At 54.7% G+C, this 24768-nt stretch overlaps 2 protein-coding genes across 4 annotated transcripts in view; both read left to right on the top strand.

Annotated features, from left to right (window-relative positions):
- The first annotated feature begins 649 nt into the window (after positions 1-649).
- Positions 650-9660, top strand: RACGAP1 (Rac GTPase activating protein 1). The gene is made up of 17 exons (XM_062015567.1): positions 650-699; positions 1855-1943; positions 2750-2952; positions 4008-4144; positions 4341-4410; positions 4625-4678; positions 5372-5449; positions 5574-5691; positions 5865-5995; positions 6234-6398; positions 6793-6888; positions 7082-7280; positions 7539-7644; positions 7835-7967; positions 8082-8217; positions 8460-8568; positions 8833-9660. The coding sequence occupies exons 2-17, from the start codon at positions 1859-1861 to the stop codon at positions 8906-8908; spliced, it is 1896 nt and encodes a 631-aa protein (XP_061871551.1). The 5' UTR covers positions 650-699; positions 1855-1858; the 3' UTR covers positions 8909-9660.
- Positions 9661-19869: 10209 nt separating this feature from the next.
- HDAC7 (histone deacetylase 7) overlaps positions 19870-24768 on the top strand; it is a 67270-nt gene continuing 62371 nt past the window's right edge. For 2 of the 3 annotated variants that reach the window (XM_062015742.1, XM_062015735.1), the window contains exon 1: positions 19870-20157. Coding sequence is in view for 1 of the 3 variants with exons in the window: in XM_062015736.1 (XP_061871720.1) it covers positions 20139-20157 (19 nt within the window). In the remaining 2 variants the exon portion in view is untranslated. The remainder of the gene's footprint in view (positions 20158-24768) is intronic. The other variant, XM_062015736.1, reaches the window with a different exon arrangement.

The raw sequence follows: 24768 nt of genomic DNA, 5'->3' as shown, positions 1-24768 counted from the left end.
GGGGTTGTTTGACGTGACCTGGCCTCTGGTGACCAGGGGTTTGGGTTTGTGTCTCCCCACTCGGCCCTGTACACGCCTGTGGCTCGGATGGGGGTTTGCCCTTTGGTTGTTGTTGCTTTTGGTGGTTGTTTTGGCGTTTCAGAGCCAAAAGTTGGGGTTGTTCTCAAGGAATAATGCTTAATGAACACTGAAGCATCGATGCTCTGAGCTGCTCTGGCTGCATCCAGCCCGTAATGGCTCTGCAGAACCAGCACGTGTGGGGCTCGGGCATGTGTGCCAACGGGAGCTCAGCCTGGGAACAGCTTTTTCTCCCCAAAACAGCCCCTCTGGTGCCAAGGGCTGCGCTTGAGCGCTCACACAAGCGGGTTTCGCAGGCCTTAGGCCCCGCCTGCGTCCCAGGCCTGCTGCGTTACTAAGCAACGAGAGCCAGCGACCAATACTAAAGATGGCGCCCGTCCGGCTTCATGCGGCGGCCTTTGCGATCCCCGCCCGCCACCGCCGAGCAACAGAGGCCACGCCCTCAGCAGACATGGCGCCGGCTTGGCTTCAGGCGCCCAGCGAGCCTAGCCAATGAGCGGCCGGGAGCGTGGAGAGGGACGCTGGGATTGGCTGCCGGCGGGGATTCAAACCCAAGTGCGGGGCGGTTGGAGCCGGGCGGTTGGAGCCGGAGCCGCCGCTCGCGCCGCGCCGGGCGCTCAGGTGAGTGCGTGAGGGCGGCTGAGGGGACGCGGCCCCGGCCCCGCTACCGGCCTCTGCTGTGGTGCCGAGCCTCGCTCAGGACGCCACGGCTCCGGCTACCGGGCCTCGCTCAGCTGGCGGAGGCTGGGCCCGAGCGCGGCCGCTGTCCTGGCCGCCCATCCCCGGCGGGCCCGGCGCCGCTTCCCTCAGCGACCCCCTTCCCGCGCCTCGGGGGGCGGCTGCGGGGCCTTGGCGAGCTGTCCTCGGCCTTCCCCAGCCCCTCGGCGAGTTGGGCTGGTGATCCGGGACGGGTAATGCACGCCCGGAGCCGTGGGAGCGGCCGTTGCCGTGAGTTAAGCGGGGAGCTGGGGAAGGCCTCTTGGGGCTTTTCCCACACGAGGTGTCTCTGGAGAGGGTGGCACCGCCGACCAGGTGCTTCGGAGCTGTCTGCGGTGGGCTCCCGAGTGCCAGGCACGAGCTGGAAGCTCTCTGTGCCTGCTCCTGGTGCTAATTCATTAGCCGAGGCTGTCCCGGGTGCCCCAGCAACCTCTGGTGTCAGTGAAGTCACGTCAGTGTTGCTGAGCTGGAGCCTTTCCTCTCCATTGCATCTGTTTATGCCATTGTTGCTGCTGTTGGAGCAAAAACGTGCTGACTGTCTGAATTTTAACAGCTATTTGCAGGAGGAGCTGGAACTTCGAATGCAGCTAAATTTAAAGCTGGATTAAAATTCCCCAGAGCGTTGCTCCTCTATTTTTATCTGATGAAGCTCTGAAATCAGCTTTTTAGTGGCCTAAACACTACCAAGTTATTTGTAGACAGGGCACGAGCTGTGTGTCCTGCAGCCACCCAGGAGGAGAATGGAGTCCCTCGTCTTGCCTGGGGTTCTGAGCCACTGGAGAATGTTTGAAGCAATAGGGTGGGGAGCTGTACTGCCTTTCCCTGTGGCTCTGCTGCCTGTAACCTGTGAAGGGGTGAGGATCTTCATTCCCTACAAAGGAATTTGGATGCATGTCTCCATAAACCAGAGCTCTCTGTACTATTGTGCAGCTTCTAAAACTCACCTGAAAGTGAACCAGTGATTGTGAAGTCGGTTCTTTTTTGGGTTGGTAAGGTGTTTTCTGTTTAGAAGTGGGAAGAAAGAGCTGGGCTGTTGATTTGGCTCTGCTTTCTTGGCAGGAAGATGGAGACTGCAATGCTGAGCTTACGGGGTCTGTACGATCAACTCGTACGCCAGGCTGAAGTTCTGAGTGAAGGAAATGAATACCGTAAGTTCCCCTCTCTGAAGAGGGTTGTGCTGTCTTTGAGAGTATAGATATGTGTTCTTAGCTGATATTGAAGGGTTTGTAGATGGTATTGTGGGTAATGGGACTGTTACAGGAAAGGCTGTGGGACCTGGGGCTGTTCAGTCTGGAGAAGAGGAGACTGAGCTCAGGGGGAGCTCATGAATAGCTCCAAGTGTGTCCATGGTGGGTGGCAGGAGATTGGGGCAGTGCTTTCTGCTGTTGTACCAGGACAAGGGCTGATGGGATGGAGCTGGAACACAACCAGTTGCATTGAAACACAAGGAAGAAGCATTTCAGTGTGAGCTGAGGGAGCCCTGGCCCAGGCTGCCCAGGGAGGGTGTGGAGGCTCCTTCCTTGGAGCTCTTCGACACCCCCCTGGACACGTTCCTGTGTGACCTGACCTAGGTGGGAGCTGCTTCTGCAGGGGGTTGGGCTGGATGAGCTCTGCAGGTCCCTTCCACCCCACCATCCTGTGATTCTACAGGCAGGCAGGTCTGAAGGTTTTTCTTATCAAGAGGTGTAAAGCCACAGGCCAGACTTCTAGGCAAGGGCCACGTGCTGCTTGCAGCAGGCTGAGTCCATCCACACAGGAGCTCGTGTTGTAGCTCTTCTGGCTGATTCTGACATGAAGGACTTGGCCTGGAAGCCTGTAACATCCTCGTGAGCATCTATAGTGTGGGTGGGTTTGCTGAGAAACTGGCTTATAGACATCAGTGAAATGGAGGAGGGGGGCTGCTGCATCTCCTCTGCTTGTCTGGTAGCTCAAGATGTTTGTGTCCTCTCTGCAGAGTTTATTCAGTTAGCCAAGAGCTTTGAAGAGTATCGGAGGAAGCTGCAGCAGACGGAGCACGAGCTTGGCAGGTACAAAGATCTGCTCATGAAAACTGAAGCTGAACGTAGCGCTCTGGACGTGAAGCTGAAACATGCTCGTAATCAAGTGGATGTGGAGATCAAACGGAGGCAGAAAGCTGAAACAGACTGTGAGAAGCTGGTGAGTCATTCCTCTCTTAGCAGTGAGACAAGGTGATTACACTGCAGTGGTCTATGGGAAAGCAGGACTGGCACTCGTGGTGACCCAACAACAAAGGATTGACTTGGCTCTGCTGTGGTCTGGAGGAAAGCAACTGGCTGCTGCTCATAGCTGAGCTGCCATTACCTGGCAGAGCAAGGGCTTTGCTTGACACAAGTACTGGGAACCTGTCGTTGCAGAGAGACTTCAACAGGCTGGAGAGTTGGGCAGGGAGAGATCTAATGAAGTTCAACAAGGACAAATGTAGAGTCTTGCTTCTGGGAAAGAACAACCCCATGGACCAGCACAGGCTGGGGAATGAACTCTGAGAGAGCAGTGCAGGGGAAAGGGAGCTGTGGGTGCTGGTGGGCAGCAGGATGAGCCTGAGCCAGCAATGTGGCCAAGAAGGCCAATGGCAGCCTGGGCTGGGTCAGAAGGGCTGTGGGCAGTAGGGCAGAGAGGTTCTGCTGCCCCTCTGCTCTGCCCTGCTGAGAGCACATCTGGGGTGTTGTGGCCAGCTCTGGGCCCCTCAGCTGCAGAAGGACAGGGAGCTGCTGGAGAGAGCTCAGCACAGGGCACAGAGATGCTGGAGTGGAGCATCTGCCTTGTGCTGAAAGGCTGAGGGCTGAGCTCAGTCATGTTCACAAGTGGCAGGAGGCTGGAGCCAGGCTGTGCTCAGGGATGGCCAATGATGGGACAAGGGGCAATGGGGACAAGCTGCAACATCAGAGGTTCCAGAGAGAGACACAAGGCAGAATTGGTTCCCTGCTGAGGTGAGGGAGCACTGGCAGGGGCTGCCCAGATGGGCTGTGGAGGCTCCTGCTCTGGGGACATCCCAACCCCAGCTGGATGAGTCCCTGTGTGTCCTGCTCTGGGTGCTGCTGCTCTGGCAGGGGGGTTGCACTGGATGAGCTTTGCAAGTCCCTTCCAACCTTTCAGATTCTGTGATTCTATGTGCTCTCCAACACTTCAGGTTGGTTCCTCCTGTAATTAAACAGTTTACCTGTGGCAGCTTCTGAGCCCATGTGCCTTTGCAGGAGCGGCAGATCCAGCTGATCCGAGAGCTGCTCATGTGCGATGCCTCTGGGAGCATTCAGCTGAGTGAAGAACAGAAGTCTGCCCTGGCCTTTCTGAACAGGCCACAGGTTTCTACAGGAGGTTCAGGGAACAAAAGGTAGGATATCTGAGCAGCACAAGTGTTGGGTATCAATCCACCCCTGTACCTCTGGTACATAACTGCAGCCAGATCAACCAGGAGCACCCAGAGTGCTCCTTTTTATTCCAGTTTGAAATCCATCTCTTCTAAGCCAGTCAGAAAGTTCTGGAACCATGGCTGGAAGCCAAACTGATCCAAGTTTCTTCTATTTTAGGCTGTCTACAATAGATGAATCTGGCTCAATTCTGTCAGACATCAGCTTTGATAAGACTGATGATTCACTGGTAATGTATCACCCATGTTTGTTCTCCACTGTAGAACCTGAGGGGTGTGGGGTAACCTCCAGAGACCTCTCATGTCTCTAGATTATGGTGGTATTAAACTGGTAGAGCTCATTTACATTTCTCTGCTGTGCTAGTGGCTAAAACTTAATGAAAGCCCTGGCCAGAGGCTGTTTGATATTTACACTGGGCTAACAGTGCTGTGTATTCCCCACAGGACTGGGATTCTTCTATGGTGAAAGCTGTCAGGCTGAAAAAGAGAGAGAAGCGGGTATGTTCCATTCTTCCCCCTTGCAATAGGGTCCATTGTCAGCCTTGGCTGACACAATATCACCATCTGTCGTCTCACAGCCACCTAGAATGGTCTGAGCTGCTAATCACCATCAGAGTTGAGATGGGTGTGCTGCTGCTCTCAGACCTGCTGTGTGGCCTTAGACTGAAAGGGAGTGCTGGTGGTGGTGTTTGTGTGCTGAATGTGAGGAGTGCAGTTGTGCATGGCTTGTTCTGGCCTGGAGTTTGCAAGGAAACACTTGAAGATTATTAATAGCTGCCAGATCAGGTGAAAATTATGTAGGGAGTGAATATTTCTTCTACTCTGCAGAAAGAGGAGAGCTCTTGGGCCTTGTGTTTGTTCTGCTCTGCTGGTGGTGTGCAGTAGGAGAGGACAGCCTGGTCAGCATTAGCAGAGTGAGGGAGAGTCTGGAGCTTTTAGCTGCTCTTCCTTTTGTGTGTGTGTGCTTTTGTGTGTTTTACTCCTCCTCTTTTTAATGAATTGGGCTATGAAACTGTCAAAGAGACCTCCTGCTACCTCAGGGCAGGCTTGAAATTGGTGCTGTGGAGGAACTTAATGCACCTGTGGTTTGTGCAGACAATTATTAGGTCCTTCTAGTTATACTGAACTAATAGAACACTGAGTTCAACAACACACCTGCTTCATAGCCAAAACCATCCTGTGCCTTTCCAGAGGTCTTCCAGGCAGTTCATTGAAGGTCCACCAGGTCCTCAGAAGAAAATCAGATCAACTGGCTCTGCAGCAGATCAGGTATGGTGGTTCCAGCTGGGTTGGTGTGCACCTAAAGCAGTTGGGACACTGCACACCAGTGTCTAGGCCCAACAAAGTGGGAAATGCCACGTTTTTGTCTCTGACAGTGTACTTCTCATTCCAGGGAAATGAATCCATAGTAGCAAAGACAACTGTCATGGTCCCCAATGATGGTGGCCCAATTGAAGCCATCTCTACTATCCAGACTGTGCCCTACAACATGAGAAGCAGGAGGAAGAGCGGTAGGTGTCCTGTCTCTGCCCTGCTCCTGGAGCTTTGTGGGCTGAAGCCTGTCCTGAGATGTGGCACAGACCTCCCTGCAGGACCCTCCAGCTGCCCCTTGCTTTGAAGCAAAGGTTTATGCAGGGAGGTGAGGATTCCATGTAGTCAACACTTGCCCTTTTCTCCCTTTCAGGTCCTTTGCAGCCTTGGAGCAGTGAGTCCAGCATAGGCAGCAAGCAGCTGGAGTTCAAAGTGGAGGCTGATGTCTGTGGCACCCCACAGAGCAACGGGGGAGTGAGGCTGCATGAGTTTGTTTCAAAGACGGTGGGTCTACAGGCAGGGAGAACTTGGGAAGGTGTCTCCTTCCACTTGTGAATGTGTGTGTGTGCTCTCAAGCTGTTAGTGACAGGAGGCTCCTGGCCTTTATGTCTCGAGGCAACACCAGGGTACCGGTTACCTGCATGGATCAGACACGTTACCCTAATGTCCCTCAGTTATAAGTCCTGCTGCCTTGCTACATTGCACTAACCTCTTGCTGTCTGTGTGCTCTGCAAATCATCAGGTTATCAAGCCAGAGACCTGTGTTCCATGTGGCAAGAGAGTAAAGTTTGGGAAGATCTCCCTGAAGTGCAGAGACTGCCGTGTGGTCGCTCACCCGGAGTGTCGGGACCGCTGCCCCCTGCCCTGTGTCCCCACCTTGATGGGAACTCCTGTCAGAATTGGGGAGGTGAGGCTCTGGGCTGGGCTTGGGGCAGCACAGCTCCAAGGCTGGGCAGAGGTAGAGCCTGCTTAGGCTCCAACAAGTCTGTCTTCTGCAGCAGAGCTCCTGTTGCTCAGAGCTGCATGATGAGATGCAAATGAGCTGGGTAACGTGGCAGTTGGGTAAGCAGGGTAGTGGGTGGTGGGGATGTGATATGGGGGGTGGTGAGTGGGGAACGTGGCAACTCTGGGGAGACAAATCCTGCAGCTTTGTGCTGATGGATGGAGTGTTGCAGCTCTTCTTTAGACTGCTGAGGGAGAAACTGGTTTTTAAGCTTATCCCTGTCTGTGAGTTCCTGAGAGGGAGTGTTCTTCATGTCTGGAAGACTGAGCATGTTGTTATTTTCCCTTCTGCCTCTTAGGGCACCCTGATGGACTTTGTGTCTTCTACTCCTCCAATGATCCCTTCCATCATAGTGCACTGTGTCAACGAGATCGAGCAGCGAGGGCTGCATGAGGTAAAGCAAAGATGAGGGGTGGATGAAAGGGGTTGCTGTGTTAGGGGAAACTAACTGTGAGCCCTGAACCTCTGAGTGAGCAGCAGGGTGTGTGTGGAGTGCTCAGGTGTGGAGAAGGAAGCGGGAGCAGAGCAGTGTCAGCTCTGTAAGCGTGCTTGGTGTTCTGCCTCTGAGCAATGCCTTGTGTCCACAGACTGGCCTCTACCGAGTATCTGGCTGTGACAAAACAGTGAAGGAACTGAAAGAGAAGTTTCTCAGAGCAAAGAACATTCCTTTGCTCAGTAAAGTGGACGATATCCACGCTGTCTGCAGCCTCCTCAAGGACTTCCTGCGCAGCCTCAAGGAGCCTCTTCTCACCTTCCGCTTGAACAAGGCCTTTATGGAAGCTGCAGGTAAGGACTTGCTAAGTGACACCTTTCTCCCTTAGGCTTGGTGGTCCCAGGCTTAGCAGCTGTGTTGCTAGGGGTGGGTTGGTGACATGATGAGGAGATCTCTCTGCTATACTCTTCTGGAAGAGGGAAGAAACCATTATTACAGTGGCATGTGAAGCTTCTGACTTCCTTGCTCTCAGGCAAGGTTGCTGTGAGGGGCTGTGTCTCTGGGACCACTTTCTGAGAGCTGAGTGTCTTTCTGGGTTCTTTTTCCTGCAGAAATCTCTGATGAGGACAACAGTGTTGCTGCCACGTACCAGGCAGTTGGTGAACTTCCTCAGGCCAACAGGGACACCCTGGCTTTCCTCATGCTCCACCTGCAGAGGTATGTCCAAAGGGACTGGTAGCTCTGGGAGGGGAATGTTGCCCCTGGGGCTTTTGTTACTGCTCGTGAGTGTGAAATCTTCATTGTGGAAGAAACCTCTGTGCTCAGAGACTCAAGAGTGTGTGGGATGGGGGGAATTGGTATAAAAAGTGGAGGAGTGCCATTCTCTCAATGCCTTTTTCAAATGTAGGGTGGCTCAGAGCCCAGACACTAAGATGGACATCACCAACCTGGCCAAAGTCTTTGGCCCCACAATAGTCGCCCACGCCGTACCTGATCCTGACCCCATGACGCTCCTGCAGGACACCAAACGCCAGCCCAAGGTGGGGGGGAGAGAAAAGGGTGATGTGGGTGAACTTCTCCCTTGGGAGAAGTCAGGTGAGCTGCTGCCTGTTTGGTGTGTGCTGGGCTGGACCATCAGCTACTGGTGTCTGTAGGTTGTAGAGCGACTGCTGCTGCTGCCAGCAGACTACTGGAGCCAGATGATGATGGTGGAGCAAGAAAACATGGACCCAGGGCATGTGATTGAGAACACCAATGCCTTCTCCTCCCCACACACACCAGATGTGAGAGGTAACTCCTGCATGCTGCTCTATTAGGGTTAAAAACCCTCAGCCTCAATCAAAGCTGCTGTGAGCCTTGGAGCTGGCCCTGCCTGCACGCTTTGTGGAGGCAGAGGGAAGAGAAGCGTGCCAGGAAGCACCAGATTTGCCTAGTGTGACTGACAGATGCTGGGGAATAGCTAATGTTCCTTGTGTAGCAATGAAAGCTTCAGCTGTCCTCGTGTTGCTCACTCTACTGCCTCTCTTTGGCAGTGAGCATGCTTGGACCCCTCACTACTCCAGAGCACCAGCTCTCCAAGACTCCATCATCTAGCTCCTTGTCTCAGAGGGTCCGGTCCACCTTCAGCAAAACCACCCCCAAGTAAGTGCCTGTGGGTGTTGTGGAGATGTTGGGATGTGTGCAGGTGATCTGGGTGTTCCAGGAGAGCTAAAAACAAGGCTTTTGGACTGAGTCAGCTCTCAGCCAGTGCTGCTGTACCAGTACAAGCTGTGTGTGTTGTGGTATGGAGAGCAACCCCTTGGGAGTGGGGGTAAAAGACCCCTGGGGAGGGCAGAGTGTTAGACCTCGCTCCCAAATCCAAACCTAATCTATTTCTCTTTCTCTTTCTAATTCTTCTTGAACTAGATTTGGGAGCAAAAGCAAGTCAACCACCCAGCTTGGGCATCAGGGCAACTTCTTTGCCTCTCCTATGCTGAAGTGAAGTGGATTTGGGAGGCTGTGTCGTCCTAGTGTTTGCACACCAATCTGCACCAGCACCATAACCACAGATCCCCCCCTTGGCATTTTATGTAATAACACTTTGGGTTTTTTTGTCCTTTTTATCTTTCAGCTTCACTGAAACTTTTAATGGGATGATTTTTTATTGTGCAATGTGTTTTTATCCTCTAGTGCTTTAGTATTGATGAAGCAATTGGCAGGATTTGCTCAAAGGGGGGAAAAAAGCAAAGCCAGAGGAACTCACTGACACCTGTCCATAGCAGCATCCAGTCTTCTCCCTGTGAGAAGTGCAACAGTCAAAAGGTTCTAAGTTTAATTGGAGTTTTCAAGCTCTGTGGGTGGTTCTTCACTCAGCTCACCTCAAACCCAGCCCTTCAACCAGCTCCTGGGCTTGTGCTGCAGCCACACAGCCTGAGGGTGGCACTGTGGGATTTGCTGAGGCAAAAGAGGCTCCAACGAAATGACAGAGGGACCGAGACTTTATTTTCCCCTAAAGAAACAAATCCTGATACTGTGTTCCTGAGGGGAGAAAGGGTGTAGAGGATTGTCTGCAGATGCAGACCCAAAGGCCTCCTGGGTGCTCTAAGTGAATGACTAGTGCTGCTCATGCAGGTGAAGGGAAGGAGGGTAGCTGAGTAGCACCCTTGCTTTTGGGAGTCCCTGCTTTCCCCTCAACTTCAGGGCATTGCTCAGTGCTCTGTGAAGGGCTTGTGGAACACACACAGAAGTTTATCAAGTGGCTGGTTTTTTATTGAGCTCTGGACAACTCCTGACCTGTTGCAGTTAAGTAAATACAGATTTTTATGTGACCTGTGGTTCTGTTCTCTGGCTGATGCTTTTTACCTGGGCTATAGAGGCTTAAGCAAGGCCTGTGTAGTGTTACAGGAGGCTGAACTGTAATGCTGAGGTGCTGTGCTCTGAGTAGCTCCTGCCTCGTGCACTAATGAACCTGTCAGTCTTTACAGCTGGGGTGCAGGGCTGTGCCTTAGAGGTAAGAGCAAAAAGAGAGATCAAACAGAGTCTGTGGTGCATCTGGGTGTAACATGGCACTGCAGCTCTAAGAGAGATTCAAGTACACTGAGCAGCAGGAAACACACTAGAAACAAAATAGCCCCAAGTAGCCCTTCAGCTGAGGAGGAAGAAACCATCAACCCTATAATCATATTTCAAAGGAGAAGAAAAAACCCATCAGTGTCATTTCCCCCCCCTCAGGCTGCTGATGAGTCACTGCAGCACTGCAAAGGGAAGGGGGAGAGTTATTACCACAGTGATGCTGGAGATACTTTTGTCTGCTGTGTAGCTTTTCTTTCCCATTACTGACAACCTCTAACAGAAGTGGTGTGATGTGGGCATTGGCTGTTAGCACTGCAGTAAGCAGATGAATGGGAAGTGATTGCTGTATCTTGATTAGACTGGAGGCATTAATTAAGGCAACCAACATGTTCTAATTCTTCACTTTTCATGTAAGCAGCTCTTCTGTGTGCTTGAGCTCCCACAGGCTGCTGCTCCAGTGCCTGGCGTGGGTGATGGGGGATGTTTTGTCGCCCCAGGGGTTGAGCTGAGCTGCTGGGCACTGCTGGCACAAGGGAGGAGAAATTCAGAGCTCAAATCCCTGGGGCCTCAGCAGCATGTTCTTGGCTCTTTCTCCTGCTAATATTAGGACTGGTTTGAGGAAGATGAGGGTTCTGTGAAGCAGCTATTAATAACACACAAAGCTTGGCTGGGAGTCAAAAATAACAGCAAATGAGAGAGCTCCTCCAGCAAAGAGCCAAACAGGAAAGCCAGGCAAGGCTGGGTGTTGTGCAAGATAAATGGTGGGAAGGAAAAGCAAAAGAGCTGCACTGAGAGGCTGAGAAGGAGAAAAAACACAACACACAAATAGCTTTGGTGCTTTCAAGCAGTTCTGTTCCAGCAGGCAGCACAGACCCACTCCTCAGAGCTGATTGAGAGGAAATCCTGGCTTGTGGGCTCAGACACTTCCTGAGCTGGGAACAACAGCCCCAGAGTTCTCTGCTGCCTGCTCAGGGGCTGAGAGGGCTTGAACCAGCCTGTTCCTCTCACCCCTTCTGCTTCTCTCTCCCCTTGAGCCTGCTCCTTTCCCTGCAGCAGCCTGCTGCTGGCACTGGGCAGGACTGCAGTGTGAGCCCTGGCTTTCATCTTCCTCTGGTAGCTGCTGCACTTGGGTTAATCTGGGAGCAGAGCCCTGGTGTGGTCTGTGGGAATAAAGAACCCAGGTGAGGAGATGCAGCAGCCCAGCAGGCTCCCAGCCCTTCATCAAGCAGGACAGGGAAGGACAAAACTCCACCCTTGGAGGCAGTGAAGGGGCTCTGAACCCCCAAAGCTGTGTGCAGGGGGAAGCAGAACTGCTCTGGGCTGTTTCCCCCTGCTGCAGGGCCAGAAGGTGGCAACAGCAGGCTGTGCCAGACCCCAGCAATGCTTGCACAGAGGCATTACATTCATGGCTTTGTTGGTCACTGAAGAGCTGTTGCCCTGAGAGGGGTGTGAGCCCTGTGCCAGGCTGCCCAGGGAGCTGGGGCAGTGCCCAGCCCTGGAGGGATCCCTGAGGTGCTGAGGGGTCGGTGCTGGGCTGGGACTGCAGCAGCTTCAGGGGCTTTTCCACCCAAACAGTTGTGTGAGTTTACAACCCCTTGGCAAGAGCTGTGCTGCCAAAAGCCTGTGTCCCCCTGTCACCTGCAGCCTTTGCTCCAGGACCCTGTCCCAGCAGAGGGCAGAGGTTGTCCATTCTCTCCCTGCCCCCTCTCACCAGCCTCACAGCAGCTTTGCTTTTGCACCTCCTCTAGATTTCAGCTTTGCAGCTGCAGTGTTTGTTTTTAACACTCTTCCACTTTCCCTCCCACACCTCCTGGAGCTGGAACGAGCTGAACTGGGAAGTGTGATTTCCTTTGGGTGTAAAAGGAGGCAAAATGGACCAGGACTGCAGAGAGCAGGAGCTGGGGAAGGCATCCATCCCCCTCCACCACTGAGCTGTGCCCAGGCACCAAGTTGGGAAGGGAAGAGGAAAGTTGGGGGTTGTTTTTCCATGCAATTGATACTGAAACTGTGAGAGCAACGTGGTCTAAAACCAGCCTCTGCCTCACCAAAAGCTCAGCTCTTGTTTGCAACTGCTTGGCCTGGAGAGCAGAGCAGCCTCTCTGATCCTCACACTCACCCAAACTCCCTGATCCTGGAACTCAGAGCTGTGCCATCCCTCCAGATGAAGGTAACTTGGGCATCCTCCATCCTGCTCCCTGAGCATCAGCTGCCATGGAGCCACCCCAGCCTGGACTTGCTGCTCTGGAGCTGCCAGTGAATAGCTTCACTCCACACACTCCTGGTTTTTACCCCCCCCAAAACTGCACAGGGGATGCTTATACAACTCTTCCATGACCTGCAGCAGGAGCTGGGCAGCTTGTCAAACAGGCCCAGAGAGCAGCAGGAGACACTTCAAAGTCTTGTGCTGAAACACCTTCCTGAGGTGTCCATCTCCTGAGTTAACCCATCTCCTCCAAAGATGAGGATTTGACTGTTTACAGCTTGGGGAGCCCCTGAGGTTGCTGCACAGCCTTGATCAACAAGAGAAAAACAATTCTAGGGGGAAGAAGAGAGATGATAGAGGTTCAGTTAACCTCAAAAACACAGCCCTGGGTGGCAGCTGCCGTGATCCCCTCTCCATCCCACACGTGGGGGCCACTCTGATAGCAACAACCTCCCCTGGCTCCTCAGGGAGGGCTTCTTATCTCCCAGAGCAAAGCCTTCCCTCCTATCAGCACTTGGAGAGACACTCAACTGTCTTCCAACTGCTCTGATGCCTTGATAAGCCCAAAGCTTTTGCTGCTGGGTGCTCCAAGGGCTGATCTGGGGAAGGCAGCTGGGCAAGGGAGAGCAGCAAAGCCCTTGCACTGCTGCAGGCACCCAAGAGGCTTTGGATCCTGAGAGCTGCAGCAGAAGGAACAGCTTATCACTAGAAAATAACCATTCCTCCACTGCTTTAACCATTCCTGCACTGCTTTCACTCAGATGGCCCTTACTGCTGCAGCCCTTGAGCTGCCAGGGGGCTTTTCCCAGCAGGGAGGAGGGGAATTTGTGGAGCAGAGGTGGGACCCAGGTGAGATCTCTGCCTGTGTGGAGGGAGGAGACTGAGGAAACAGCAGATCTGTGTTGTTGGCAAAAGGAGTTAAGAGTGATTAATGCCCACAAGGTCAAAGGATGTCAGTTTGGCTTCAAAGGGTGATCAGTCAGGTGGCAGAGGGGAGAAGCCTCCATCTGCCAGGGCAAAACCAAGCTAGAGATGCATTTCCCTTCCTTCTGTACTTTTGGGTCATCTGGGTAAGATTCAGTTCACTCAAGGAGTGGGAGAAAGCTGAGAAGGGAAGTCTCCAGTAACCTGGGGAGGGTGGAAAACAGTCAGGAACAACGCTGGAGGTTCCTGTGAAGGAGGATGATGAAGAGGCAGAGAGCAGGAGGGAAGGTGTGTGCCCAGCTGTCCCCGGGGCTGTGACTGGCACCCCAAGCTCTGCTCACACCCAGTCAAAGGTGGAAGGAGGGATGGAGCTGCCAGTAGCTCCCAGCAGCTGCCTCCAGATGGTGCTCCAGCCAATTCCCTGAGCTCTCCAAAGGATCTCCTGGCCTTGCAGGTGGCTTTTCCCCTCCAGGTCTGTGCTCAAGGGGGCTCAGTTCTCCCTGGGAGCCTTCAGCTGCCTCTGCCCAGCTCTTCCTCTCCTTGAAAAGCTTCTCAGTTGCAGCTCAGGGGCTGGAAGCTGCCGAGTGGCTGCTGGGAATGAGTCACAAACAGGGTCCCCATAGGGAAGGGGAGCTGTGGCTTCCAACCTTGGCCAGGCTGAGAAGGAAAAGTGTCTTTGTCCAGTTGGCTTTATAAATAGCCCAGAGGGGGGGAACAAAACACCTTTGTTTTTATGATCTCAGGCTGGATGTGCAGAGGAACCTGAGCTGAGGGTCTGGTCCAAGCCCTGCAGCCCTGGGTGAGGAGATCAGCCCCTGAGCTGGCATTTGGTGTCTCACAATGGGAACTGGCCCAAAGGAGCAGGAGCTGTCAGTCTGTGGCATGAGAGAGCTGTGAGCCCATGGATCTCCCCAGAATATATCCTTCATCCACCTCCAGAGAGAGACAGCAGCAGCCTCCCCATCCTGAGTGAGAAAGAAGGGTTCAAAAAGAGGGTCCAGGAGCAGCTGTGTGGGGAATGGAAAGAGCTGAGGTCAGAGAGCAGGATGCTAAGGGAGGGATTCAGCCTGGGGAGTCAGCACACAGGTAACCCCCAGGAGAAACTGAAAGCCTGAGAGGAAAATCAACCCTGGAGAGGCAAGATTAACCCTCAGGCTGCTGGCAGGGCCAGGCTGCTAGCAAGGGTCTGCTGCTGGGGTGAGGAATGGGTGATGTTAAGTTGATGTTAAGCTGGCAGCACAGGGACAGCCCTCCCAGAGCCAGGCAGAGCTGCCAGGTCTCACCCTGCCTGCTCTCCCACAGAAAGCTCTTTGCTGGTCCCATTCCCAGCCCTGGAACCACGAAGGTCCCTGAGCTCCCCACACCAGGGGGATGGAGACCAGGGTGAGTGAAGAGCTGCTCCTTCCACTCATCAAGGAGTTGCTTCTCAAGCCCTCCACCAGTGTTTTGTGGGGCAGGAAAACCTCCAGCTGTTGTCTTGATGAGAGGATCTGGAAAGGGGGAAACAGCCTTTTCCACCAAGGAGGATGGGAGAGGAAGGGGAGAGGAAGGGGAGAGGAAGGGGAGAGGAAGGGGAGAGGAAGGGGAGAGGAAGGGGAGAGGAAGGGGAGAGGAAGGGGAGAGGAAGGGGAGAGGAAGGGGAGAGGCAGCCACCCCCTGCCCTGAGCCCACAGCACCGGCTGGAGGCTCTGCAGAGCTCAGGGAGGGAGCAGCAGCAGCCTGGGAGCGTTTGTCAGGGGACACACACAGCTCTGCAAAGCCTGGGGGGGGGGAAAAAGAGAGGGGAGGAGGGAGGAGAAAGCTCCTGCTCAGCACTTCAGGGATATGCTGTCTGCTTCTGCCCTCCCCAGCAGCTGCAGCCCCCTCCCTGAGTCTGATTTGCTGAGCACTGAGGACTCCAATCCTTACAACTAGATACTTCCCTCACCCAACCCACTCTTCCTTCAGCCCTTATCTGCCCTTACCTGTCTCCTCTGGGTCCCTTTAAAAGTCCCAGACACTTCCTTCCTTTGTTTGTCTTGGCCAGAAAGGGAAATGTCTTGTGTGTCAAAGGCTTGCTGTGAATTCCTGCCCAGGCTCTTTAGTGCCTCAGTAAATCACATTTCTTCTCCTGGCTTGGGGTTTGCACAGTCAAGCAGAGCCTCTCCCCTCCTGCTCCCCACTCCTGCCTGCACACACGATGGAGATGGAAGGGTGAGAACAAAACCAAGGTGGTGAGGCTGAGATGTGAAGAGGGAGATGCTGGTTCTCCCTTCCTCATCCCAGCCCTCTGCTCAGCTTTCTCTGATGGGAAGAAAGAGGCTCTGGCTCTGCTGAGCAGCTCAGAGGCAGCAGGTGCAGAACAAGAGCATCAGGTGGAGTTTGAAGCTCTGGGAGCTTGGCCAGGGAGGGCTGAGTGAGCTGAGCCACAGAAGCTACCATGCAGGCACCCCTTCGGTTGGAAGCTCCTTCCTTTGCAGATCAACACCTTGATCTGGGCTCCCCCCTTCTCCTTCTCACCAGCTCAGCCCCGTGTGGTTGCTCGAGAGCTCAAGCACCTGACTGTGGGCTGCCTGGTGCCAGCAGCTGCTGAAACCACAGCCTGGCTGAAGGCAGCCCTGAAGACAAGGCTGTGCTGCGAGAAAACAACAGTGCCTGGGGTTGTTCTCACCCCAAAACCCTCCTGGCAAACAGGAAACTACGAGCAAAGGGTGGGAGAGAGCCAGGCTGGGGGCTCCTGGGGGCAGGACCCAGCCAGCACCTGCAGGGAGATGCTTCCCCAGGTAAACACGTGCACCTGGCTTCACCTGAGCACCTGATACACTCACATCTGGATCCAAAGCACTTCCCTCCCTGAGCTTTGTCTTCAGGCCAAACCTTCAACTGCTGCAGCATCTGCCAGAGCAGCAGCTCAGGTGCAAGTGGCTCTTGCCAGAGCTGCTGTTGCAGCCAGGGAGAAGAGCCAGGAGATCAGTGACCAGGAGATCAGTGACCAGGAGCAGAGCTGATGAGCTCTGGAGGGTCCTTCCCACCTCTCCCATTCAGGAATTGTTCTGTGCAACTCCCAGTGCTGCTTTACAAGCAGGATCCATCCAGACCAAAGGCACCTACAGCTCCTGCAGGGTCCTGCCACATGTGCATGTGGAGAAGTGACTCTTCTGTGCTTGGCACTAGAGGTTTGGAGCCCTGGATGCTGCTCCAAGCCTTTCTGTTTAATTATCAGGCACTTTCCAGGCTGAAACAGAAGCCAGAGGGAAGCTTTGGGCTTCCAGACTGTTAAATCAGCATTGTCTGGCCTGGTGTGTGCCTCTGGCAGCTTCAGAATGAGTCAGGATGGGGCAGCAGCACCTTCTGCTGGGCTGTGCCAGGGGGCCACTGGCTGAAGCCTCAGCAAGGCACCTCCACCCTTCTCAACTGCTACTTTTTCATCCTGGTCCTCTCCTTCAATCTCTTACACCAGGGTTATATATCAGGGGGGTGTTTGTCTGTGTGGTCAGTGTTTTCCCCCCACTCCTGTCCCAAGCAGGTTCACACAGAACCAACCCTGCAGCTCCATCCATCCAGCACCTACCTGGTCCCCACCTTGAACCTGCAGTGATGAGCATCTGCCAGGAAAGGCTCAGAGTGAGAGACTGCTGATGGCAACAGAAGAGCAAACAGCCACTCCTTGGAGTCCACCCTGTGCTGCTCCTGCCCCTGGCACTCAGGATCTGCCAGGGGAAGCCAAGGGCCACCCTGGGCCAGGGGTGGGCTGATGGATGAGTGACATTTCTCATCCCTTTCCTGCAAGGTTTGAAGCCAGAGGCTCCCTGGGTGACATCTCAGCCCTCCTCTCCACAGCTGCTTCTCATTTCCCAGCCAGAATCTTCCTGTTTTGCTGGAAATTTGTATCCTTGTGGTGTTTTGGGGGTTTGTTTGGGTGGGTTTGTCTTTTCTCCCCCTTTAAAATCACTTTGGGAAGGTGGTGAGGGAGCTGGGGTTGAGTTTAGCAGCTGCACACAACCCTCCCTGAGCCCATCACTATATATAGCCTCAGACAGGCTGAACAAATGGAGCAGGGCTGGGGTTAATAATCACAAAATGGAGCTCAGCTGTCTCTGAGCTGTGATTTACTGGGACCAAGGCCAGGGAAGTTCCTTCTCACACCCTCTGCTGCAGAGCCCTGTGTAAGGGATTCAGCCCTTTCATGAAGGGGGGGGGGGGGGATGATTTGAAATGCTGCTTTTTGTTGCTGGCTGGAAGGGGAGAAGATGTGGAATGAGCCCAGCAGGTCTTGCTGCTGGCTGAGGGTTGCAGGGAGCTGCTGCTGTGCTGGGGAGAGGTGTGCTGAGGTACCCCCATCCCCATCCTGAGCAGTTTGGAGGCAGGAGGATGGGTGAGTTTAACCTGAGCTCTGTTTTCCCTTGGGGCTTGTGGGGGCTGAGCAGAATGCCCCATGAGGAGCATGTGTTGGAGATGCTCTCAGTAAGTGCAGCTCAGGGGGAAGGGCTGTTCTGGGCTCACAGGTCTCAGGGGCTGATCTGGGCTCAGAGGTGCCAGGATCTGTCAGCCTGTCTCCCCTCCCCATGTCAGGTATCCAAAACTTGCTGCCAGATCTCTTCCCTGCTTGTCCCAGGGACAGGGATGGGCTCCACCTGAGCCCTTTCCCCAGCAGTTTTGGCCCTGTTGGTGTCCCTGGTGTTGGATGCTGCTTGGTGCACCAAGTCCCCCTGGGATGGGGGATTCCTCCCTCTCTCTCTCCACAATCCCAGTGTTGATGTGAAGAACCTGCCAGGGGTTTAAATGACTTTGTCTACTAATTGCTCCCACCCAGGCTGAGGCTGCTGTGCTCATTCAGAGCCTAAAACAAAGGCCAAATCACATGGGCAGGGTTCAGAGAGCATCCAGTCTTGTGGGTGTTGGACACCTCAGTCCTGCCCCTCAAGTGTCCACCCCAGGGCCTCCCCTGCAGAGGCTCCAGTGCCACAGACATGGGGCACCCAGGATCCTGGGGTGTGCTCTGTCACACACCCAGATGCTCAGGAGCCTGGGGTATTTTTAGCCACTGTGCCTTGCAGACATAACTCTTCTCCTCCTGAAGAAATAAACCTGCTCCTCTCCTGCCTTCTATGGAGAGCTGCAGCTCTGCTTCCCCTGCCTGCACCCTCACTGCTGCTCCTCCAGCTTCTAAGCTGCTGATGGCCTGCTTAGTATCTGAGGGCAGTTCTGGCAGCCCCCCTTTTGCTCTCTCCTCTCAGGCAGGGGTGTGAGAGCAGGCTGTGGCTGCTGGAAGCAAAGACCAAGCTCCTGTAGGTGTGCCTGGGCAGGTGGGATGCATCTGATCGAGCTCAAAGTCCTGGCAGCCAGCAGCACAGCTCAGGTCTTTGTGCTTTGCCTGGAAGAAACAAGGTCCTGGAGGCACATTCAACACAGGTACAGACACCCAGCAGGGTTTCCAGCAAAGCTCCTGCTGCTTCTTACCCCAAGGTACCAGCCCCAAGGGGATGTGCTGGGCTGGTTGCAGGTTTGCAGCAAGCTGTGTGGGTGTGCAGCCTCTCCTGGGAGCATCCCAGGCATCACTCCCATGCTGTGAGCAATCTGTGTGTCTCTGTCTGTGTTCAGTCTCATGTCCCTTGGTCTGAGTCTCGTGTCCCTTGGTCTGAGTCTCGTGTCCCTTGGTCTGAGCCAGTCTCATGTCCCTTGGTCTGAGTCCCTCTCATGTCCCTTGGTCTGTGTCCCTCTCATGTCCCTTGGTCTGAGTCTCATGTCCCTTGGTCTGTGTCTCATGTCCCTTGATCTGAGTCAGTCTCATGTCCCTTGGTCTGAGTCTCATGTCCCTTGGTCTGTGTCCCTCTCATGTCCCTTGGTCTGAGTCTGTCTCATGTCCCTTGCTCTGTGTCTGTCTCATGTCCCTTGGTCTGAATCAGTCTCATGTCCCTTGGTCTGAATCAGTCTCATGTCCCTTGGTCTGTGTCTCATGTCCCTTGGTCTGAGTCTGTCTCATGTCCCTTGATCTGTGTCTCATGTCCCTTGGTTTGTGTCCCTCTCATGTCCCTTGGTCTGAGTCTCATGTCCCTTGGTCTGAGTCTCATGTCCCTTGCTCTGTGTCCCTCTCATGTCCCTTGCTCTGTGTCTCATGTCCCTTGCTCTGTGTCTCATGTCCCTTGCTCTGTGTGTGTCTCATGTCCCTTGCTCTGTGTGTGTCTCATGTCCCTTGCTCTGAATCAGTCTCATGTCCCTTGCTCTGTGTCCCTCTCATGGCCCTTGCTCTGAGTCTCATGTCCCTTGCTCAGAATCTCTCACATCCTCTGATCTCTCCTTGCACAACTAATTAACCCTTTCCAGCCCACACACTGGTGGGGGGGGGGGGATGGGACATGGAACCAAAAGGAAGAAGAATGGGCAGAAAATCTGCTGCCACTTTCTCCCAGCCAACAAACAAGAGGTTTTGTGAGCTCAGGCCTCTCAGATGCTGCATTCCAGCCTGGTAACATTTCGGTAACACATTGCAAACGTTTGACTCACAGCAGCTTGGCTGGAGCCAGGGGGAGGGGGAAGAGCTGCGAGTCACATTCCCAGAGCTGCCTTTGGGGCTTGGGCTGTTGGTTTGGGGTTGGTTGCTTTTTTTTTCCTCTTAAAAGAACTGCCACTTCTGTCTGTTTGATGAAACAAAAAACCAAGCCCACAGTTGGAGGCTTTCAGGGGCTGGTGTTGTGCTGGGGACAGAGGGGCTGGGGGAGGAGGGTCCAAGGGCAGCTCACACTCGGCTCTTTTGGAATCTTCTGCAAGCTGTTGGGTGTTTTTTTCTCTCTCTCTCTGTGTTCCCAGGACAGGGTTGGCTTTCTAGGTTTGATAAAGCATTTCCTTCCATTGTCATTCTATACAGCCTCTGGGCCCTTCTCAGTCCCTCCCCTTTCGCCTTCCCCTCTCTCTCTCTCTCTCTCTCTCTCTCTCTCTCTCTCTCTCTCTCTCTTCCTGAACTTTAGTGAATCTTGAGATATAAAGAAAGCAGCTGCCTCCCTTAAGCACATCTTGAACAATGAGACCTCACCTCCAAGGGCTTTAACTCCTCTGGATGCAAGGACAAAGCCAGGGTGAGTAGGCTGCGAGTGGCTCGGTGCAGGATGCTGGTGCTGGATGCTGGTGCAGGATGCTGGTGCTGGATGCTGGTGCTGTGCCGCAGCTCTGGGCTCCCCTCGGGGCTCTGAGGGGTTTGTGTAGCACAGGAGCAGGTGCTGTGAGCCTTGGAAACTCTGGGGAAACTCCCCCCAGTGCTGCTTGAGGAAGCTCTGACACCGTCCTCATGGGACACTGGTCCCAGTAGCCAACGTGTGCTGGGGGAGGCTTTGGCTGCTTGTGCCTGGGTGTGGGGCAGCCCTGAGCTCTGGGCAAGCTGGGAGGAATCCTCACCTCAGAGGCAAACAAATGTGATGCAATCCAGCATGAATGTGAGGGCTGCAGGAGGAGGGGGGAAGGATCTTCCCCACAGCTTTGGTCTGGGACCTGGGGGCTGTGTCCTGCAGATGCTACAGACCTTCCCCTCCGCGTCCTGGAGTCTCTGCTCCTTCCACAGCCTTGCAGGGACTTCCCAGCCTGTTGTAAATGGTGAAGCTGGAGAGGGGCTGGAGCACAGGGCAGCTCCTCATGGAGCTGGAGAGGGGCTGGAGCACAGGGCAGCTCCTGCTCATGAAGCTGGAGAGAGGCTGGAGCACAGGGCAGCTCCTCATGGAGCTGGAGAGGGGCTGGAGTACAGGGAAGCTCCTCATGAAGCTGGAGAGAGGCTGGAGCACAGGGAAGCTCCTGCTCATGAAGCTGGAGCACAGGGCAGCTCCTCATGAGGCTGGAGAGGGGCTGGAGCACAGGGCAGCTCCTCATGAGGCTGGAGAGGGGCTGGAGCTCAGGGCAGCTCCTCATGGAGCTGGAGAGGGGCTGGAGCTCAGGGCAGCTCCTCATGGAGCTGGAGAGGGGCTGGAGCACAGGGCAGCTCCTCATGGAGCTGGAGAGGGGCTGGAGCTCAGGGCAGCTCCTCATGAGGCTGGAGAGGGGCTGGAGCACAGGGCAGCTCCTGCTTGGTGCAGGGGGTTGGTGCCTCGTGGTCTGTGCCAGGCACCTCAGGGGCATGGGGATGGTGTCACTTTAAAGAGTGTGAGCTGGAGTCCAGTTTAGAGTGATCTGTTTAGATGGCTCTGTGCACTCAAAGCAGGACACAGGGCATCAGCAGCAGCTGATGGGTGATGTTTGATCACTAAGGGACTGTGAAGGGTGAGTGATGAAGCTGCAGCTTCATGTGCAGTTTCCAAGCTGGGGTCCCCCAGCTTGATCCTGCAGATCTTGCCATTGCACACCTCAAACAGCACCTTGCAAACCTGGCACTTGCTCCATTCCACGTGCACCACAAGAGCTTTGTGCTCCTGGCTCTCCCCCCACTGCTCCTTCTGGCAGCTCTTGGCAGCCAAATGTGCTCCTCAAAGCTCCCTTGTGAGGTGGTTGCACCCTCTGAGCCCTGCTGTGCTCTGCTCACTGCCACAACCCTTCCTCCCTGCCTCCACTCCTGGTGCAAACTGCAGTGCTGAGGTGCCAATGGGAACAAAGCAGCAGGGCCCAGGACTCTGAAGGATGCCTGAGGTCAGAGACTCTCTTCTCTCACCTCACCAGCTCCTGTTTGCTGAATAACTCCCATGTTCCTGCCCTTCCCAGCCAGGGGAGCTGCAGGGGATGCACATGGGCTGTGGGGTGGTGTGGGATCCACAGCCCCAGGCCAGTGGTGTGAGATGTGCTTTGGCAACTGGGAAATGCTGCTGTGTTTTGGCACCTTCCTTGCACTGGTGACCAGCAGAGTCTGACAGAGCAGAGGGGGGCAAACAGGGCAGATGCAGCTGTAGCTGCTTTTGTTCCACCTCTCATCTGCCCCTTCCCTCTGCCACTGAGGCTGTGTGCTCAGAACATGGTCAGGCTGGGCACAAAGGGTTGCTTTTGGACCTGGGTTGCTCAGTGCCCTGCCATGAGGGATGCTGACATCAGCTGAGCCTTGCTGTGGGAAGCCCTTGAGGCTTCTTCACTGCCAAAGACACCAAGTGGGATGGCTCCCAGGCTCGTGGGTTGATTGCATGCAACCAAATACAGCCCAGATGCTGTTATCTAATCACCCCCTGTCTCAACACTCCCCCTCCTTTCCCCTTGGAGTTCCTCATCTCCATCTGTCTCCAGTGTCTGCCCTGAAATCTGACTCATAGGAAACAGGATCTTGGTGTAGGAAATACCAAGGGGTATGTGAGCTCCTGGGGATGGGGCACAGCAAGGATTGGCCTCTGGAAGCTGCCCTGTGCTCTGCAACATGGCAACTGTGGGAAACATGAACCTTCCCAGAGACCTGCAGAGCCTGTGGCTTGTGCAAGAGCCACCAGAGAGCCTGTGTGGGCTGTTATGTGGCATATGTGACTGGTTGTCTCCCATGTTGAGTCTGGATGGAGTGTTTTCCCCTCCATCCCACTGCAGCTCCTGATCTCTACTAGACCCCAGTGGCTTTGGGCAGCCCTCTGGCATCTCTGGGGGGTGAAGCAGGGTGGGGATGGCTTGGGAAGGGCCACCAGGCTGGATGGATGTGAGTTACTGTGCTGCAGGGAGGGTCAGAAGCAATCCACAGCAGGGAAAGCAGCTCCATTCACCTGGAATCTGCTGGGCTGAGCTGAAGGAGCTGCTTAAACTGGGCTTTAGAGCAGCAGAATGAGGGGGGTGAGACGAGCATCTTCAGGCAGGAGGAAAGCCCCAAAGCTGTTGTGCCATGGCTTGGGACAGGTCTTTTTCCAGCAGGAGCTGCCATGTGCAGCTCCTTGGGAGCTAAATGGAACCCCCTTCCCCCTTCCTTCCCCCTTCCTTCCCCCTTCCTTCCCCCTTCCTTCCCCCTTCCTTCCCCCTTCCTTCCCCCTTCCTTCCCCCTTCCTTCCCCCTTCCTTCCCCCTTCCTTCCCCCTTCCTTCCCCCTTCCTTCCCCCTTCCTTCCCCCTTCCTTCCCCTTTCCTTCCCCCTTCCTTCCCCCTTCCTTCCCCCTTCCTTCCCCCAATGGAACCTTGGGCTTTAATGGAGCTTTGCAGGGGGATCCTTGTGCTCTCTTGAGTCTTTTCAAGAGGAGAAGAGAACTTCACTGCTGCTTCTGCCCCTGAGAGTCTTCCCCTCACCTCTGTGCCCTCCATGGCAGCCTCCAGGAGCTCATCTGTGCTCTTGGCACTTCCCCAGTGAGGAAACTGGGCCAGCAGGTCCCTGTTAGCAATCAGCTTGCCAGGGCTGTTGGGATGTATTTTCCAGCAAGGCTTTGCAACAGCATCAGGGACCTTTTTCCCCCCTCCCCAGCAGCCCCAAGGCTGCTACTCTGCAGCAGGGTTGTGTCTGCAGCACATCAGGAGGATGCACTTTAAATAGGCATTAATTGACCTTGGGTAATCCATCAGGAAGTTTCCTTGAGAAGCAAACAAAGGGCAGTGAGCTGCCAGAATGCCAGGAAACAGCTCAGCTCCTTTCTTTCCACTCAACAAACCAGGTGAATGAGGTAAAACCTTCCCTGAGCTGGAGCCTTTAGCCAAACCCACACTGGTTAGAATATCTCCAGACCAAAGTGCTCCAGAATGGGGCTTTGGGGAAGGCTCCATGTGGCCACACACACACATCCCCCATCCCTGCAGCCCAGACCCAGGCAGGGCTCAGTGTGCCTGGGGATCCTCATTCCCTCAGCCCATGGCTGGATGTGCTTTGCTGTTGCTTTGGCACCTTGCAAGTGCAAAATGCACAGAGGAAAGCAAGTGGCTCGTGCTCCACTTTGTGGTGGGGCTGGTAAGATGTGTGGGGCTGGGAAACCCACCCTGCACTGGCACAAACCCACTGTGGGGCTGGTGCTGTGGGACTGGAGGAGGTGGAGCAGTGCTGCTGCAACCCTGGGCTACTGACCTGTGGCTTCTGCTGGCCCCCAGCAGGCTGGGAGCCAGGTAACATCCCCATTCAGCCTGCTTTAGCCCTTTTCCCCCCACACCAGCCTGCTCTGCCCTGGCAGCTGCTCCCCAGCCTTTGTCCTTGGACCATGTTTCTCCCCACATCACCCCTTCCCCCTTCCCCTTTCCTTCCCCTTTCCTTCCCCTTTCCTTCCCCTTTCCTTCCCCTTTCCTTCCCCTTTCCTTCCCCTTTCCTTCCCCTTTCCTTCCCCTTTCCTTCCCCCTTCCTTCCCCCTTCCTTCCCCCTTCCTTCCCCCTTCCTTCCCCCTTCCTTCCCCCTTCCTTCCCCCTTCCTTCCCCCTTCCTTCCCCCTTCCTTCCCCCTTCCTTTCCCCCTTCCCCTCCCCATGCTGGAGCTGTTTTGCTCCCAGCCCCTGTTCCCTGCAGTTGGTTTTCCAGGGCCATGGGGCTGCAGCAGTCAGGGATCTCCTGCAGCCTCCTGCCCAGGGAGCTGCTCCTGCTGACTCAGCACTTTCCAGGCACTGTTGCTGGGACCTTTCTCTGCTGCTGTGTTGTTTTCTTGCCCCCCTTTTCCATCTGGCCATAGGGAGGATGTGTGGAGACAGCTCTGAGCCAACACACACCAGGCTGAGCTTTTAGGTCCCTTTTGGTCCCTTTTGAACCTTTTTAGGTCCTTTTTAGGTCCTTTTTAGGTCCTTTTTAGGTCCTTTTTGGGTCCCTTTTGGGTCCCTTTTGGGTCCCTTTTGGGTCCCTTTTGGGTCCCTTTT

Source organism: Colius striatus, chromosome 26 (genome assembly GCF_028858725.1).
Source record: "Colius striatus isolate bColStr4 chromosome 26, bColStr4.1.hap1, whole genome shotgun sequence".
NCBI lineage: Eukaryota > Metazoa > Chordata > Aves > Coliiformes > Coliidae > Colius > Colius striatus.
Note: the sequence above shows the minus strand (reverse complement) of the source record. Positions and strands in the feature narration are given on the sequence as shown.

Coding starts and splice junctions, on each gene's coding strand:
- RACGAP1 (XM_062015567.1), top strand. CDS start 1,859: ATGGAGACTGCAATGCTGAGCTTACGGGGTCTGTACGATCAACTCGTA. Junction 5,996..6,233: donor ATGAGTTTGTTTCAAAGACG/GTGGGTCTACAG, acceptor GCAAATCATCAG/GTTATCAAGCCAGAGACCTG. Junction 7,281..7,538: donor GGCCTTTATGGAAGCTGCAG/GTAAGGACTTGC, acceptor TTTTTCCTGCAG/AAATCTCTGATGAGGACAAC.